This window comes from Neovison vison, chromosome 3 (assembly GCF_020171115.1).
Source record: "Neovison vison isolate M4711 chromosome 3, ASM_NN_V1, whole genome shotgun sequence".
Lineage (NCBI taxonomy): Eukaryota > Metazoa > Chordata > Mammalia > Carnivora > Mustelidae > Neogale > Neogale vison.
In genome coordinates this window covers 151,259,506-151,278,117 of record NC_058093.1, presented here as the reverse complement: position 1 = coordinate 151,278,117, position 18,612 = coordinate 151,259,506, and the positions used below count along the sequence as shown (strand labels likewise).

The 18,612-nt window shown below is 46.1% G+C and overlaps 1 protein-coding gene across 2 annotated transcripts in view; it reads left to right on the top strand.

Moving 5' to 3' along the window:
• SLC14A1 (solute carrier family 14 member 1 (Kidd blood group)) overlaps window positions 1–17,921 on the top strand; it is a 29,487-nt gene extending 11,566 nt beyond the window's left edge. For both annotated transcript variants that reach the window (XM_044243063.1, XM_044243062.1), the window contains exons 3-10: window positions 1,780–1,936; window positions 2,658–2,847; window positions 4,280–4,408; window positions 6,422–6,614; window positions 8,584–8,731; window positions 8,922–9,056; window positions 14,733–14,782; window positions 15,854–17,921. In XM_044243063.1, the coding sequence (XP_044098998.1) occupies window positions 1,801–1,936; window positions 2,658–2,847; window positions 4,280–4,408; window positions 6,422–6,614; window positions 8,584–8,731; window positions 8,922–9,056; window positions 14,733–14,782; window positions 15,854–16,030 (1,158 nt within the window). In that variant the 5' untranslated portion in view covers window positions 1,780–1,800 and the 3' untranslated portion in view covers window positions 16,031–17,921. The remainder of the gene's footprint in view (window positions 1–1,779; window positions 1,937–2,657; window positions 2,848–4,279; window positions 4,409–6,421; window positions 6,615–8,583; window positions 8,732–8,921; window positions 9,057–14,732; window positions 14,783–15,853) is intronic.
• The last annotated feature ends 691 nt before the right edge of the window (window positions 17,922–18,612 follow it).

Sequence of the window (18,612 nt, the reverse complement as noted above, 5' to 3'; positions counted from 1 at the left end):
TCTTCAACGAAAGAGGCAAGAACATGTCATGGGAAAAAAGAGTCTCTTCAACAAATGGTATTGGGAAAACTGGTCAGCTACATGCAAAAGAATGAAACTGAAACACTTGCTTACACTGTAACAAAAATAAACTCGAAATGGATTAAAGACCTGGATGTGAGACTTGTAACCATAAATATCCTAGAAGAGGCAGGAATTTCTCTGACATTGGCATTTCTAGATCTGTTTCCTGAGGTAAGGGAAATAAGAGCAAAAATAAGCTATTGGGACTACATCCAAAAAAAAGTTACTGCCCAGTGAAGGAATCAACAAAACTAAAAGACAACCTACTGAATAGAAGATATTTGCAAATGATATAATGGGTAAAGGTTAGTATCCAAAATGTATAGAGAACTTCTATGATTCAACACCCATCCCCAAATAATCCAATTAAAAATTATGGACAGAAGATGTGAACAAACATTTCTCCAAAGAAGACATCCAGATGGCCAACAGACACATGAAAAGAGGATCCACATCACTCATCATCAGGGAAATGCAAATCAAAACCACCTCACACCTTTCAGAATGGCCACAACCAAAAACAGAAAAAACAGCAAGTGTTGGTGAGGATGTGGAGGAAAAGGAACCCTCATGCACTATTGGTGGGAAGGCAAACGGATGCAACCACTGTGGAAAACAGTATGGAGGTTCCTCAACAAGTTAAAAATAGAACTTCTCTATAATCCAGTAATTGCACTACTTGGTATTTACCCAAAGAATACAAAAACACCAATTTGAAAGAACATATGACCCCCCCTAGGTTTATTGCAGCATTATTTACAATAACCAAATTATGGAAGGAGCCCAAGTGTCCACGAATGAATGGATAAAGAAGATATGGGGCACATACAATGGAATATTGTTCAGCCTTAAAAAGGAATGAAATCTTGCTATTTGCAACAACATAGAGCTAGAGAATATAACACTGAGTGAAATAAGTCAGTCAGAGAAAGACAAATACCGTATGATTTCACTCACATGTAGAATTTAAGAAACAAAACAAACAAACAAAGGAAAGAAAAAGACACAAACCAAAAGCAGACTCTTAACTGTAGAGAACAAAGTGATGGTTGCCAAAGGGCAGGTGGGTGGAGGATGGGTGACACAGGTGAAGGGGATTAAGGGTTCACTTATCATGATGAGCAGTGAGTAAGGTATAGATTTGTTGAATCACTATATTGTGTACCTAAAACTAACATAACACTATATGCTAGTTATATTGGAATTACAGTTAAAAACTTAATTAAAAAAAAAAAGTCTACTTGTCTTGGGAAGTAGCTGTTTGGTCTGCATGAGTGAGCGCCATTTTGTAACCTAACATCCGGCTCCTTTAACTTGGTCTTAGCTCTTCCTGTATTATTATTTCAGTCAGTATGTTGAAATTGAATATTCTTCACTCTTTTTCACTAGACTGGGCTCTCTGAGTGCATGATGTAGGTGCTCAGTGGGTATTTGTTGAACTAGAAACTGGACCTCATGACACTCAAGGCCAGAACCTTCTCATGGTAGCATTAAAGACAATAATAACAAAAGTAGAATGGGATTTGGGTTTGGGGTGATAATCTCCATTACAATGTTTCAAGAGGAAACTGGTCCTTTCTTAGTCCTCTGGGATGTCATGATACAAATAAATTGCTTTTAAACTCATCCTCTATGGCTAACCGTGACCAGGTGCTGGGCTGGCCAGTCTGCAGTGCTCTGAAGTAGGGTGTTTATGAGCTCTGTCCTTTCCTCAAGGAGCCAGAGGAAGAGGTAACCATGGAGGACAGCCCCACTATGGTTAAAATGGACCAGGGTGAAAATCAGGTTTTACCAAGTCCAAGAAGAAGGTGTCTCCCCAAGGCACTTGGCTACATCACTGGTGATATGAAAGAATTCGCCAGCTGGCTTAAAGGTATTTATGTTTCCCTCCGTTGGGGAGATGGCGGAAGTAGCTTCGGGGGAAATAGCTTGCTGGTTCTTCTACTCTTATCTTTCTTTATAGTCCCCTGCCTTCTATTGACCTCTCTCCTCTCCAGTTTTTAACTTTTTTTTTTTTAAGATTTTTATTTTTTTAAAGATTTATTTATTTATCTGAGAGAGATAAAGAGAGAGAGCATGAGCAGAAGGAGAAGGGGAGAGCAGACTCCCCGCTGAGCCTGAAGGCTGACACAGGGCTGGATCCCACAACTCTGAGATCAGGAGCTGCAGTCAAGAACTGGATGCTTAACTGACTCAGTTACCCAGGTTGTCCAAGATTTTATTCTTAAGTAATCTCCATACGAAACATGAGGCTCAAACTTAAAATCCCATAATCAAGAGTAGCACTGAGTCAGCCTGATGCCCCTAACTTTTTATCTTCTAACCTAAAAGCCTCTTCAGATATTTTTTTGTGTGGAGATCGTGCTTAGAGTCAGAGCCCTACTCATATTAAAGGAATGCACCTGGCTCCATCCCATAATTTTAGCACTTAAAAACTGAAGTTTTACTATTGGTAATTCATTTCTTTAGCTTCAGAGTCTGTACCTCTGAGCATGGAGAATAAGGGCATTCAGTGCTTTCAGGGTGGGCACTGGTGTGGAAAGGAACCCTTTGACTTGTCACTTCCTCAGCTCTGCCCGTCTCATCTCTTCCAGACAAACCACAGGTGCTCCAGTTCGTTGACTGGGTCCTTCGGGGTATATCCCAAGTGGTGTTCGTCAGCAACCCCATCAGTGGAATCTTGATTCTGGTGGGACTCCTGGTCCAGAATCCCTGGTGGGCACTTAACGGCTGTGTGGGAACGGTGGTCTCCACCCTGACGGCCCTATTACTTGCTCAGGACAGGTAGGTCCCTCCACCCAAGCCTGCTCTTCTTGCTTCTGAGAACGCAGGAGCCAATCCCTGACTCTGGGCATCAGTGATAAGGCCCCACCCGTCCCAGAAATACCCACCTTCATTTTACAGAACCTGTATTTGTCTTGAATCAGAGGTCAGGGGATTATTTATATATTTTATTCTTTCTCTTTAATCATTCACTAAATCATTCTTCTTTAATGATTAATCAATTATTTGTCATGAGCATTTTATTTGGGCAAGAACCTATATGAGTTCTTTTTTTTTTTTTTAGATTTTATTTATTTATTTGAGAGAGAGAGAGAGAGAGTACAAGCACGGGGAGGAGTAGAGGGAAAGAGAAAAGCAGGGGGAGGAGTAGAGGGAAAGAGAAAGGTAGACGCCCCACTGAGCAGGGAGCCCAAAGTGCGGTTTGATCCCAGGATCCCAAGATAATGACCTGAGCCAAAGGCGTGAGTTTAATGGACTGAGCCACCCCGGCACCCCATGCGTATGAGTTCTTGAAAATTCTTGGTGAATGCGCATCTTCTGTTGTTCTAACTATGGCGTTCCACAACTTGCTGACATGGCCATTAAAACAATGTCGGTCAAGAATTCAGTCTGCAAGTCCCTTGTTGAGAAGGCAAGTCTTTGCCTAGCTGTCTACTGTCCTCAAGTATATTCCCAAATTCTAGAAGAAAAGATCACTTTTAGGGTTAAACCAGCAAAAATCCCATCACTTCCCTACATGTCCCAAAAGATTAGTTAAGGAAGACAATAGGTCAACCTTCAGTGAGGTTAAATGCCCAGCAACAAAAAGGAACCCGAGAATGAATTCGGTGCTGAGTATGCGTATAAATGCAATACTCCGCCCAGTGAAAGTAATTGTTTTTCTTTGCAATAACTTGGAAATGTGTGTTTGGAGACCACAAAATGGAAACACAGGAAGATGAAAAATGTATGCTAAGTTGGAAGACTGATGTTTTTAAGGTCACAAACACTATGAAAATGAATTTACAGTTGGACAATCTTACACCTTTCACCAAGAATGTGAGACTTAGCAGTTTCACGGACCAGCTCTGTTCAGATCAAAGGCTCTTAATGACGCAAAAGAAATAGCAACTTTCTGAAGGAAAGGCTAAAGGAAGCAAAACAATCTGCCTCGCTCATTTCCCTTTCTGCACCTGGATGCTGGAGTCCTGTCTGGCTAAGACACCTCTGTAGGGGTGTCTAAGGCACATTTGCATTTTATCCTCATCTATACAAATTTCATTTTTTCCCCACAATTTTAATAGTGTTTGGCTTTTACAGACTTTGAAATCAATTTCTAAATATAATCTCGTTTTCTAATGTGAACATGATCTGAAAGTTACAAGTGTCATTTATGGGCGAGTCCTGCCAGCGTCCACGCAGGATGTGTCCACGCTGTACCTCTCGCCCACAGGTCGGCAATAGCCACAGGACTCCAAGGCTACAATGCCACGCTGCTGGGAATCCTCATGGCTGTCTTTTCAGACAAGGGCAACTATTTCTGGTGGCTATTACTCCCAGTGTCGGCTATGTCCATGACTTGGTAAGCAGTCCCTGGTTTTCAAAAATGCTCTAAAAAAAAAAAAGTATGGGTGGAGGAGGTATTGGAGAGTTACTGTTGAATGGATACAAAGTTTCAGTTTTGCAAGATGAAAAATGTTCTAGGAATGGACAGCAGGGATGGTTATACAACAGTGTGAATGAACTGAATGCTAGTCAAATAGAGATCTTCATATGGTTAAAATGGTCAGTTACATGGTGCATATGTCTAACAATTTTTATAAAAATGATTTTTTAAGATTCATAGTCAGGTTATGTCTATTGGAAACAGGAAGCATCACATACACCGATGCGTGCATGTGACCCTCCCCACATATCTCATCCCCTTACCCCCCAAGATTCTGATGTAATTGATCTGGGGTGTTGCCTGGCCATTGGGAAGGGGTTTTTTCCCTTTTTAAAAAAAAAAATATTTTATTTATTTATTTGACACAGAGAGAGAGATTATAAGTAGAGAGAGAGGCAGGCAGAGGGGTTGGGGTGGGGGGGAAGCAGGATCCCCGCCAAGCAGAGAGCCTGATGCAGGACTCGATCCCTGGACCCTGAGATCATGAGCTGAGCCAAAGGCAGAGGCTTAACCCACTGAGCCACCCAGGCACCCTGGCCATTGGGAGTTTAAAGGCTCCCAGGGGTTTCTAACACAACCAAATTTGAGAACCACACCCTACATCAGTGGTCCATCATGCACACTACAGAATGACAGAGGGCTTGTAGAAACACAGCCTGCTGCTCCCCTCCCCCAGAACTTTGGATTCAGTCCATCTTGGGTAAAGCCTAAGAATCCGCATTTCTAACTAGTTCCGAGGTGGTGTGGCTGATCCAGGGACTACACTTTGAGAACCACTGTGTATGCCTATACGAACACTCCTTACCCAGGTGCCCCTGTCGCCTTCAAAGAACTGCTTTCCTGAATTCAATCCCTTTTAACCCTAAGTCCTTCCAATTTGTTTCTTAAGTCCTTTTTTGTTTGTTTTTTGGAAACACACATTTCCTTCCTACTATGGCACGTTTAGAATATAAAATATGAATATCCACACGCATGAGTAGTACATCCCACTCTGGACAGTGTCTGCAGGGCACCCCCCCCCACCCCACACTTGGCTGCACCCACAGGCATGTGGGAGAGTCTGCCGGCAGAGCCAATCTGAACAGGAAATAATTTCCAAAGAACAGGCTCAAGGACAGGAGGTGGATCACCTGGAGGGACTCACCACCAACCCCCCCATGATCTGGAGTTCTGACCTTAGTTGATGGGCCAATAAGTGAGAGCCCAAGACCGGCCCAGAGACGAATCTAATCTAATCCAGTCCCCCAGGCTACAGACAAGGAAATGGATGAGTAGTTCCTTGCCAAAGGTCACACAGGTCACCAACTGCTTCAGATTTACAGCTGTTCCTCCCCGTCCTGCCCCCCTCCCACCCCAAGTTTAAGATCTTTTTCCTCCAGCCCACACCACCTTTCATCCTCCCTTGGGTAATTGTTTCTTTTTTTCAAAAATAGATATACTAAAGACTCATGAAGATGACACAGAAATTCAAGATGGTGGTAGCCTCTGGTGGGGAGGCAGCGGCTCATGATCATGTACCATGATCGTCGTTACACAGGGGGCTCTAACTGGGGGGATAGTATTTTACCTCATACCTAAAATACTTCCAAAAATATTTCTACAGCCTAGATTTCACAAGTCACTGTGAGCAATCCCAGAGTATAATTTTTCAAAAGTCAAACAAGCTAAGAGTTGATTATTGACTTTATATAAGCATTATTCTCTGACAGGATTTATTCCGCGTGTGTTTGGTTTTCTGTTCCAGTCTGGGGTTTTTGTTGCATTTTGTTTTGTTTTGTTTCTTTTCCCCCTGTGAAAAGTTTGCTAAAACACCACGTTAGCGTATTGCCCATGAAACAAAGCCTCTCCACCATGTAGAGATTTGGTTTGTCCACTGAGTTGTCATGAGCATGAACTTCCCTTCTGTTCTGTGGTTGTTGTTGTTATTAGTCCAATTTTCTCAAGCGCGTTGAACTCCTTGTTCTGCAAATGGGATCTCCCCGTCTTCACTCTGCCCTTCAACATGGCGTTGTCAATGTACCTATCGGCCACAGGACATTACAATCCATTCTTCCCAGGCAAATTGTTCAAACCTGTAACCGCGGTTCCCAATGTCACCTGGCCTGAGCTCAATGCCGTGCAGGTAAGATACACTATCTTCTCTCATTCCTCCTGACTCTGGAAGACACCCAGTGTCCTCCTGCTTGAGTGTTCTTGGGCATCAGAGCCTGATGGAGACTCTTGTCCCATAAACTGTTTGTTTTACTCCAAAGCTTTGGGCTCTAAGGGTTTGTTTGTCATTATTATTATTGAAGTATAGTTAATATACAGTGTTGTATTAGTTTCAGGTGTACAGTAGAGCAATTCAACAATTCTATATGTTACTGAGCGCTCCTCGAAATACATGCCCTCTTCATCCCCTTCACCGATTCACCCATCCCCCCACTCGTCTCCCTCTGGTAACCACCAGTGTGTTCTCTGTAGTTAAGGGTCTGTTTTTTTTAATCTCTTTTTTTCTTTGTTCTAAAGGGTTTTTTAAATGATTGCTCAAAGCTAAGTTTCCACCTCTCTTCCTAAAAGCCAGTGCAGAGTATAGTGCCATTGGACATCAAAGATTCTGTTTCAGACTTGCCCCTTCTTTGGGTGGGTGGGATGGGGGCCAGCCCTTGATGAAGGGCCTCCAGCCTGGAGTTAAGGCCTCTGTGGCAGCCTACTCTGATCAAAAGAACTGACAGCTTATGTAGATTTAAAAGTGGAATTCATTACAATGAAATAAAATTAAAAATGCAGTTTTTTAGCCTGACCAGCCACACCTCAGGCACTAAGTAGTCACCTATGGAATATTCCAGCACCACGGAAGTCCTGTCAGACGGTGCTGGTCTTCTTCTCCTCACTCTGAGCTATCACCCCAACGTCAGCACCCTTCCTTCCCATTCCGCCTGACTCCCCACCTCCTGGCTCCCTGAGGGCTAGTTCTGAGGGAAACTTCCATCAGTTCTGAGGGAAAGCCTATGCAGTCTTTGCCCGTGTTGAGGTCCCTGGTCTAGACAAATAGGAAACGATCTTGTGTAGACATGACAATCCACTGTGAGCTGGAAAATTCAGGGTCCATCCTAGGATAGAATCAAACTCTCAGTACCGTCCTGGGCTCTGTGTTTAGAAGGCAGTGTTAGATCCTGCCTAACATCTGAGGGGAGGCGGCAGTTCCTCCTGCCAAAGCAGGATCCCCTGTAGCAATCACGGCCTCCCCAAGGTCGCTCAAGGGGTATATATGTGACCAGGGCGAGTAAATGGACTTGGTGACAAAGGAACCTGATGTGGCTAATTATGCCTCTCCTGGCCGGAGCAGAAGTACCGTTATAAAGAATTACTATTTGTTAGCTTAAACTGAACCCTATACCTTCCCCAAACTGCCATATTCCGTCAACACTTAGCTGAAGTCGGGCCTCAGCCAGAACAGAGAATTGTGACATTCACGTGTAGTTGTGTGTTTTGAGGACTAACAGGAATCTGTTGATAACTGGAAGAAGCCAAGGATATTCTAGTTTAAATTAATACATGTTCTCATTAAGTATAAATAGGGTCCTCGTTCATGAACTTGCTAATGATTGCTTCTAAATTGTGGGTAAGATAACCCGGCTCTGGATCTCTGGCCTCAACAACCCGATTGCTCAGGAGTAATAATACTTCTCTTGACCCTGGTGTGCACTCCTGTGTTAGCCTGAGAATGACAGACAGTTAAGAGCGGCGGAGATGTCAGCTGTGGTCCCTGCCATCCTTGTTGGGAAGTGTGGCAGGTCCTGGCCATGAGACCAGCTAAAACCTCCCAGCAACCAAAGCCAAGTGGGTGTGCAGGCCTGGGAGACCCTGAGTAAAGGGAAATTCGAAGAAGGCAGGCTTAGCATGTGCGAGCAAAGGGCTGTTCTATTTCTCGGGATAAAGCTGAAGAACAAGATTTCACTGTCAAGAGGAAGAGACTTTTAGAAATTAGTACCACTGGCCTCAGAAGACCAGATATGCTAACTCTACCGTTACATTGTCTGTGCCTGCGGGTGTCCTGCGGCTTTCTGCTCAGTGGTGTTAATGAGCAACTTTTCCAACCCGCTTTGCAGTTATTGAAATCGCTGCCCGTGGGTGTGGGCCAGATCTATGGCTGTGATAACCCGTGGACGGGGGGCATTTTCCTGTTCGCCCTTCTGCTCTCCTCCCCACTCATGTGCCTGCACGCAGCCATCGGATCGCTGCTGGGGATAGCGGCAGGTAAGCAAATACAGCACCGCGTACCTCCCCCCACCGTCACCCCTCGCCCTGGGCATCTTCCATACTCCAGACTTCCTTGAGGGCTCCACTTCCAAGGGACTGATGGGCGTAGCTTCCCCCACCCCTGGCCTCCTTCCAGAGCGCCCTGCCTTCGGTCCACAGCCCTGAGCCCACCTGTCTTCTCTACTAGGACTCAGTGTTTCGGAGCCGTTTGAGAACATCTACCTTGGACTCTGCGGTTTCAACAGCTCTCTGGCCTGCATTGCAATTGGAGGAATGTTCTTGGCTCTCACCTGGCAAACCCACATCCTAGCTCTTGCTTGCGGTGAGTGTACCCTGCATGGGAGGGAGGGTAGCTCCTAACTCTGGAATCAGTCCCACAGTACAAAGGGACCATGTGAGACACGGGGGCTGCGGTTCCAGGGTGGACTCTCCGCTAACTGCATGTGGGAGCAGGACGGGGGTGGGGCGTCCCCTCCCTAGGAGGGTTAAGCTCTACTGCGCCCTCCTCATTGGCTGTTGTGAGGGCAGGAGAGCCTGTTGAGTCGTGATCACCATTTGTCCTCTCCATATGAGGGGGGTAGAAACTCGACTCATTCTATTTCAGCACACTCATGATCTGACACAAGAAACTAGAATGGAATGACTCGGGCTAGATACAGAGCCATTCCTCCTGCTGAGCCAGGTAGGACTACATGTGGCCGTCCAGCTGTCTCACGCTTCAGGGAGCCTCGGAATCACCTGGAAGGCTTGTGAAAACATGGATGGCTGCCCACCCACCCCCCAGTCCCTGATTCCTCCTATGAGGAGGAGTTGACATTCCTAACCAGGGCCCGACAGCACTGCTGCTGTTGATCTGGGGACGACCAGATCGTCCGAACCACTGTGTTCATCCCTTCTGACCCTGGTACTGGAGCAACTCAGCCAGTCAGAGCTAGGAGAAGGTCTGGAGCTCTCCTACTCTGTCCCCCTCATTTTACTATTGGGGTTCCGAGGCCAGAGAGGTGAAGTGGTGTGCTGAAGGGCATCCAGTCAATTAGGATAAATGCAAGCCCAGAACTCACACTTGCTAACAACCTCTGGAATTACACCCCACACACACTACTCTGCTTCCCAGTGGCAGCGTTCAGGCCTTGAGGTAAAAACAGAGCTCAAGTGACTGAGATTTGAAAAGCTGATGAGTTTCTCAGGCCCTTGTAAACGGGAGGCTTATTTACCCAGAGGCTCTGGCATCCCTAATCCAATACAAAGTAAAAGTATTTAAGATAATCGGTTAGCATGTAGGGAATGACCATTCCTGGGGAATATGCGGGGGTGGGGGGGATGGACTGTGCAGAAATTATTCCTAACCTAATAGAAATATTTGTCTAGAGTCAGTTTATCACCAGATGAATCGATCCAAGTTATCTAAGCCCCTACTAAAATGGCAGATCACATCTAGACATCCACAATGGAATACTACTCAGCCATAAAAAAGAATGAAATCTTGCAACTTGCACCAACAACGGGTGGACCTTGAGGGTATTGTGTAAGTAAGATAAGTCCAACAGAGAAAGACAAATACCACATGATTTCACTTACATGTGGGATCTAAAAAAAACAGAACAAAGAAAAACCCAGACTCATAAATGTGGGGAACAGATCAGTAGTTGCCAGAGGGGAGGAGGGAAGGGGGTGTGAAGGGGTAAAGGGAAGTATAAATTCCCAGTCATAAAATAAATAAGCCACAGGGGTGTCATATACCGCATGAGGAACAGAGTCAGTAACATTGTCTTAATTTTGTGTGAGGGGGCAGACGGTGACGAGACTTTACTGAGTGGAGCATTTCACAGCGTATACAAGGGAGAATCACTGTGCTGTACACCTGAAACTAATATAATATTGTATGTCAATTATATCTCAATTTAAATACAAAAATAGAAGAGTAGACCACATGTGAGGCAGGTCTCAGAATGGATTCCTGCACTGGGCAGGAGGCAGGACCAAGGATCTCGAACGCCTCACTGAGGTGTGATTGTCCGAGGCTGTAGCTAGGTGAATACACCTCAGGTTGCTGTGGCAGGATCATGTACGTGTCATTTTGACCCTTTCTTTGTAGCACACAGCTGTTCCAGCGACTAAGCCTGTAAGAACTCTTGGCTCACTTTCTCACATTTGTTCACAAGCTTAGGGCAAAGGAGAAGATAGATTATGTGCCACCCGAGCTAGGCCAGGTCAGAAGCTTTATTGTGAGATGGTTTGGGGTTTCAAATCTTTATTTGAGGCACATACCTTAATGTGTCTGTGTTGGCAGGAGCAGCAAATACGTATTAAACACTCATGAAGCAGCCCAAATAGTTCTAGGAAGAGCTAGGAGCTTAGCAGGGTTAGATCCCAGAAGCTGCTGTGCCCAGTGTTCTGGCCCAGGGCTGAAGCCAGGTAGATGGGAGAAGCCCACTGGAGACCACAGGAATATCTGTAGCAGAACAAGGACACATCTGCAGTACCAGCATCTCTGGGAGGTGCAGAACAGCTCAGAATCATCAAGAAGCACCTCCTAGAGAAGGTGGCTTTTCTGTACGTCCTAAAACCCTGGAGGAGAAAGTCTGGTTGGTTGAAGGGGAGGTCCCGGCCAGTGTGCGGACAGCCGGAGCCCATCCTCCAAGATCAAGCAGACGCTGTTTTGAACACAAGAGTTGTTGATGAGATCTTGGCAGGGTTTGGAAAGCAAGGAAGCCAAAGCTGTTTGCAGATGGGTTTCCTCAAATCAGGAGTATCTTCATTATTTTCTTCACTATAAGAGTAGTATGGGCTTATTACACAAGACAAAACACCAAAATTCAATCAATACAGAAGAATATAAGGCAGAAGGTAAAAACATTCCAACCTACTCCCTCAATGCAACTTTTTTGCCTCCTTCTTAGGAGGACCCTGTGGTTACATTGGGTCCACTTAGATAATTCCGCTAATCTCCCCACTTCAAGATCATTTACGTAATCCCAGCTGCTAAGTCCCTTCTACCCTGTAAACTAACATGTTCACAGGTTCTGGGGATTCATCTGCCTATCACGCCGACCTTCCTCTGGACAGGTCAGACTTTCTTCACTGGCCATAGCATAATGGTTAGGGCAGTATCCAGAATTTGTGGAGAGCCCAGACCCTGGGGCCAAAATCGTTGAATTTCCGTCGATGTCGCATTCGCCCCCACAAAGGCCATAGGATTTCCCCAGCTGCAGACAGTGTGTGAGAGTGGCTCTCATCCACACGGGGTACGGCCTGTCGCCTCCGTCTTTGCACAGAAAGCGTGGAGGCAGACTTCAAGCCCCTTTGGTACAGCAAGCCTCCCATGGAAAATGTCACAGCAAGCTCCAGCTTGCCGCAGCCCCCTGACCCTGCCAAGCGAGAGACCAACTCTGCCAGCCAGGGTAAATCAGTAACAGCCATTTATTACAGAGTTGCTCCTCCGCTGGTTCCGATGGCCTTATCAGGAAGGGGAGCGGGGGACGCTGATAGGGCCCGGCAGCGCCGCCTACTCGGCCTCCACATCGGAAACTGCCCACCCGGGAAGTCCTCAGCTTTGTTATTTTTGTCAGGGCAAATGGGAGAAACATTTTGTTTCTTTTTGTTCATTTTTTTTTTTTTAGTTTAGAGTTGGGGAGGGGCAGAAGGAGAGAAAGAATCTTAAGCAGGCTCTATGCCCAGCACCAGCCCACAGTGGGGCTCGATCTCACGACCCTGACATCAGGACAGGTGTGGAAATCCAAAGAAGGGGGTTAACTGACGGAGTCACCCAGGCACCCCAATGTTTTGTCCCTTTTTAGTGCTTGGCTTATCCCCACGGGACCGGCCCACGGTGGCCTGCTGAGATGGACACTGTCTGCTCAGCCCTCAGGGCCTTTCTGTCCCTCGGTTGCCCAGAGCGCCGTCATTCACAGTCATCACCTGCACCTTGCGGTGTGTGAACTTGCCCCTCTAATGGGAGGCTTTCCCGGTCCCACTCAGCAAGCCTTAACCGATGGGCAGCCACTGTTAGACAGTCTGACGCTCTTACTGTGGAGAGAAAAGCAACTTGTAATCGGAGACCACTTGGAAACAGCAGAGCAGGAAGAGAGCAGAGCGGGAACTGTGCCTTCCAAGTGCAACCGGTGTGAAAAGGACAGGAAAGGCAGCAAGGTCTCGTGCGCTCTGGGGAGGTCTCGGGGGAGAGGCGAACCCGAGAGAGCAGGGCAAGTGTTCTTTTCTGGTGATTACCCGAGAGTGAGCCGGTGAATATGTGTTGAATGAGCGAGGGAGGGAAGGAAGGAAGGAAAGAAAGAAGGGGAGGGAGGAAGGAAGGAAATGGAAAATGAAATGACCAAAACCAAACAAAGCTCTTCCAGCCCAAGCGGCTGCCCACTTCCGCTCAGGGCAGCGTCCTGGTCCGCCCGCTCCGGGGACCTGGCTCAGTGAGCAGCTGCCGTTTGTGGAAACGGAGGAGTGCATTTGAGATGCCTCTCCCCGCAAAGTGCATCTTCAGGTTGCCCTTTACAGATGGCAACACTAGATTCCAAAGTTCAGTGATTGGTTGTACAATAAAATGGCAGAGCTGGGGTTTGAAGCCCCTGCTGCTTCCAAGATAAGCCTTTCCTGCTAGCCTGAGGCGATTCAGATATAGAAGAATTAGTTATACTGTTGAACAACAAAAAACAACAGGAAAAAAAAAGACCAAAGATTGATGAAAGGATGGAAGTCTACGGTGACTAAGCAGGATCAGAGTCCCTCCCCACCACTTCCAGCCCTGCCCCCCATGGGACTCACTTCTCCCTGCCCTGGAGGTCTGGGTGGTGGGCGTGTCTAACAGAGCCAGGTGGCCCAGGGGCTGCGTGCCCAACCCAGGGAGGTTATCCTGCAGCCTGCCTTTGTGAAACCTGGGCTTCCCTGAGCCTCCCTGAGCCCCCTCTTCAATGGGTGATTAGCCACTGGATATCGGTTTTTGTGTTGTTTTGTATTGAAGGTCACATGTAGACTCAAATTACCTGCTTTAAGATTTTGCTCAGAGTAAATAAAAACACAGCATATGAATTCACTACCCTTATGCCAATCTTCATGATATTTGGGACAATGTTATTATGGGGAGAAATTCCGAGTTTGTGGTCAGTTTCTGCTATCTTTTTAATTTTTTATACCATGATTTTTTGTAGCTGTGAATCCTAACCATGAATGTGAGACTCCTAGACGCATATATTGTGATTGAACAGAAACCGTGCTATCTCAAGAAACATTCATATGTTTCATTTTTAATTTTTTATACCATGATTTTTTGTAACTGTGAATCCTAACCATTAATCTGAGACTCCTAGACGCATATATTGTGATTGAACAGAAACCGTGCTATCTCAAGAAACATTCATATGTTTCATTTTTTCAAAGACTTATTTTAGAGAGAGAGCGAGAGCGAGCACGAGTGGGGGAGGGACAAAGGGAGAGGGAGAGAAAGCTCAAGCCAACTCCATACTGGGTGTGGAGCCCGACATGGGGCTCGATCTCACAAGCCTGCAATCATGACCTGAGCCGAAATCCGGTGTCAGGCGTTTAACCAGCTGAGCCACCCCGGGGGCCCCCAACATTTTAATTCAACTATGCTCAGAAAAAATAACAGGGAAGTTTATTTGCCATGGAAGGGCTTTTCCTTAGGGATCAGCGATAATAGCAACAGAATAGTGACCACAGAAAAGCTCCCTTTGCCGAGTACCTCTTACTGTGTGCCAAACCCAAGTAGCGTCTCCTTTCATGATGGCACCAACCCCCTGAGAAATTCTGTGACCTCTATTGTGCAGGTGAGGACGTGGACACTTAGAATGGAGACACCAAGCTTCAAGTGATAAGGTCTGGATTTGAACCCAGAGCGTCTGTGAGCTCGCGCTTGTAGCCAGGGTGCTGAGCTAGCTGTTAAAACATGGGTTTCCAGATTTATACCAGAACACAGTCTTCCCTACAATGAAAAGTGCACCTACGAAGTCTTGTTGTTTCCCCTTTTTTGTAGCTCTGTTCACTGCCTACCTCGGAGTCAGCCTGTCCCACATGATGGCTGTGGTGAGTTGGCTTTAATCTTGCTCTATCATCCGCGTGATTGATCTGTTTATAGTGATGTGGAAACCTTCCTGAGGTCTCACTGGGTGGTGTCCTGAACAGGAAGGAGTCAGGGCTGTGGTCACCATGACTTTCCCATCTCCTGGGCCTTCCTGTTTCACACACCTTCTAACATCATAATAAATTTTAGTCTAAGCTGCCATCACTGGGCTTGCTAAAAAATATCAGAGTGCATAATTTTAAAAAGTGAAAGTTAGCCTGTATAACGTGTTTCTCAAGTTCACGCCATAATTCTGAGTGTTAGGGAATTGACTTTAGAATATCTTCTACTTGAACAGAAAGCCAGAACCATGTAGTGGTTGAGAAATCAAGAAAAGAAGGAAAAGAATAATTGGCTATAGACCCAAATGGTTTGGGTTTTGGTTTTAATTGAGCCATTCATTTTTCATACCCCTTATCTTTTTTTAAAGCCCCCATCAGTCGTCAGTAAGACCTACTCAGACCCGTGTCCTAGCTGAATTATTTCATAGGCAGAATCACTGCCCGTTCAGTGCCTCCTGCCATTTTCTCCCTCCTTTTCGGCACTGACTTGCCCTTGACCTTCTCCTTCAGAGCTGCATGAGTTGTCGGGAACAGCCCAGAGGAAGGACCTCCCCTCCAAGAGCTCAGAGTCTGTTTGGGAACTGGAATGGAAGGAAGGAAGGCCAGAGAGTCCAAGACTGGTCTGGGTGGAAAGTAGGAGAGAGGTCACCATGGCCCAAACTAATCAAAGAGGGCCCTGGGAGTGTGATGAGGGGTCTTCTTCCACATGTGGCGCAGGAAGCCTGACTAGAAGAGAGGGAGGGAAAGATGTGCAAGGTGCACATGCAACTGACCCCCTGAGGAACGGACGGCCACGTTTCCCCTGCTAAATGCAGTCCGCCTGGGATCTCGGACTCCGTCTCTGTGGGCAGAAGCAGCGTCCAGACCAGGGGCCCAGGGACACATCCCCCTGGGCTGAATGAGACTAGGAGGAAGGGTGGTGCTCGGAGACAGGATCTCACAGGAGCCTGTGACTTGTCGCTTCCTCCTCAGGTGGGGCTGCCGGCTTGCACCTGGCCCTTCTGTTTGGCCACACTCCTCTTCCTCTTGCTGACCACGAAAAATGCCAACATCTACAGGATGCCCCTCAGCAAAGTCACTTATCCTGAAGAAAACCGCATCTTCTACCTCCAGGCCAAGAAGAAAAGGATGGTTGAAAGCCCTTTGTGAGCGCAACCCCCACCCACAGCCAAGGTCCCAAGGGGGGACTGACATGGCTGACTGCCCCCACGTGACTCCCAGGGTCTTGGCAAACTGCTGTTTTTCACTAGCAACAACATTCACACTAACCCATTGGCAATCTGCTCTTAGGCTCATTTTTGTGGCTTTCTTTTAGACTCCAGGAACATCCCCAGACGTGTGAGAGACACGTCCAGATGGTCTGCCCTGGTTGGGGCGCAGGTGCTAGACATACACTCTACTTCTAAAGTCAAATGCTCCAACAGAAAGAAGACCTGAGACCAGAGCTCACACTTTCTCGATATTCTTGGTGTTTGGTTGGCTGCATGATACTGACAGTATTAAAAATTAAGCTCTACAAACCAACGAAGCCTTCAAAGAATGGAACTGGTGGTCACAAATCAAAGTCAGCCCAGAATTCTCCGATAAGCAGTTTGACTTGTTTAAAATCAACACAAGTTCCGTGGGACAGCTGTGGCGCCCACAGCTGGTTCTCCAGCTCCTGGGCAGAAGGGCCTGGATGCGGCCCTATGTGTGTGAGGCCTTCTACAGGAGATGGTTGATTCTTTCCAGGCTGACACCTTCTGTGGGAGGGAGAAAGGGATTTTATCAGTCAGAATGACTCTGTAGTGTTATTTTTCTTAGACATCGCAAAAGACATTTTAGATCAAGTATATGATCTTTTTCTTAGGAGAATGGATTTGTTTTTTCAATGAGGTAAAATAGGAGAAGTTCTTGGTTTCACCAGCCCCTGTTTATTAAAGAAAAGTTACATTTTTTTATAAAATACTCAGCATAGCTCTTTTTACTTTAATCCCCAAGTTGATTCTGTAAATGCCAGGAATGCCTAGAACCAAGTCATCAACCTCCAGGGCCCTTTAAAACCACATTTGGAATTCATCTGAGGATGTCTTCTACCTTACAAAAACTGAAAATGAAGGTCAGATTGTTTCTGGGTGCTCGGAAGTTGTTGAGTTTCTTCCTTTAAAAAACAAATTCATTATTTTCTGCATGCTCACAATATTCTCACTCAGAAACCTGACAAGACATACCAGTAAGGGGTTCTCCTATTTTTCTTTGCTTTAATTATAAAGTTATCAGTCCTATAAACATTCTATACCTGAACATGTTGAGGATGCCATGGAAAGTTTGATCACTACCTTCTAGTTCAGTCTGTATCAATTCAGTATTTTGGGGGATTCAAAAAGAGAAACCGTAGAAGCCTAAAGGATTTTTCTCCTTGGAGTTTGCCAGGCTCAATGCAAAACACACAGTTTGATGCATGAAAAAACAGAAGGGAAGGAAACCTACAAATATTTTGGGAAGAAGTCCACATCTTCCTTTTCTCGGGGAACACAAGCATTGCTCCACTTCAACAACCCTGTAACCAAGGAGCCCTTTGAAGCCCTGGATTTGCAACTCTCACAGAGTCATGTGCATGCCTGTAGAAAAACTAAATTTTTAATTGTTCAGATGGACATCTCCCTTGTTAGGGAATTTGTGAAATAAGACTCAGGGGAGAGAGGGACACAAAAAAGCAAGCAGAACCAAAGATAACCATGAGTGAAGAATCTGGGCCATGGTTGAGCGACCCAGAGCCACTAACGTGTGTTCAGGCCCATCTTTGTGAGGAGATCAGGAGTGTTCTCTGTGCCTTCTCCTGGTGTGCTCACACAGCCGTGTAAATGGGAACATTCTAAAGCCTTGTACATTGTCTAATTTAAATGGTATTAATTTTCTCAGGCTATTTTTGTTACTAAGTATTATCCTGAAATAAAGTGAGTATTTTGTTAGTTTTCTTAGGGATCACTTGTGTTCTTTCCTATCGTCTGTATAACCAATTTCCGATTAAGAATATGAATAAAATTATACTCACAGCTCAGTTTTGTGTAAATTTTAAAAGTCCCATACGCCTTTTACAGCTATCGTGAACATTCACAATCACATGCCTATGTGTGTATTGCTTAGGATTGCTTATATTTTGATGTGCTGTATCTTTATTCCTTTCTTATACATGGTACAGGACCAGATGTGTTGCTGGGCAAACCCTGTTCAACTCAGAGTTATGGACCCATCCCTGTGGGCCTTCTCTCAAACCTGCATTGTTCTTCTTGCTCAGGGATGAGAACAGATTCCTTAGGGCAGTCACTGATGCTCAGCACACATTCCAAATACTTTGACATGAATATGCAGGCAGCTTCCATGTGTGTCGTACAGGCCCCGGGCACCCCCTGGCCCCAGGACTGAGGCTGGGCACACCTAAGCGGTGAGTGTCCTGGGAGGAGCTACTTCTCAGGTTGTTACCCTTGAAGGCGAAGCCACACTCCCCTCCGCTACCTGAAGCACTTCCCTCCCACCTCCCTTCATCCATGGTTAGTGGGCTTGAAGGAAAACATGGTAGGAATGGAAAGTCCCTCCAAGTTTCAAAAGCAGCCCGAACAAGGTTGGGTTAAGAAATAAGAAGGCCACAATGGATTAGCCCCATTGGAGTGCCCCCTATCAAAACAAAACCTCTCCAAGGGGCGCCTGGGTGGCTCAGTCAGTTGTGCAATGGACTCTTAATTTGGGCTCAA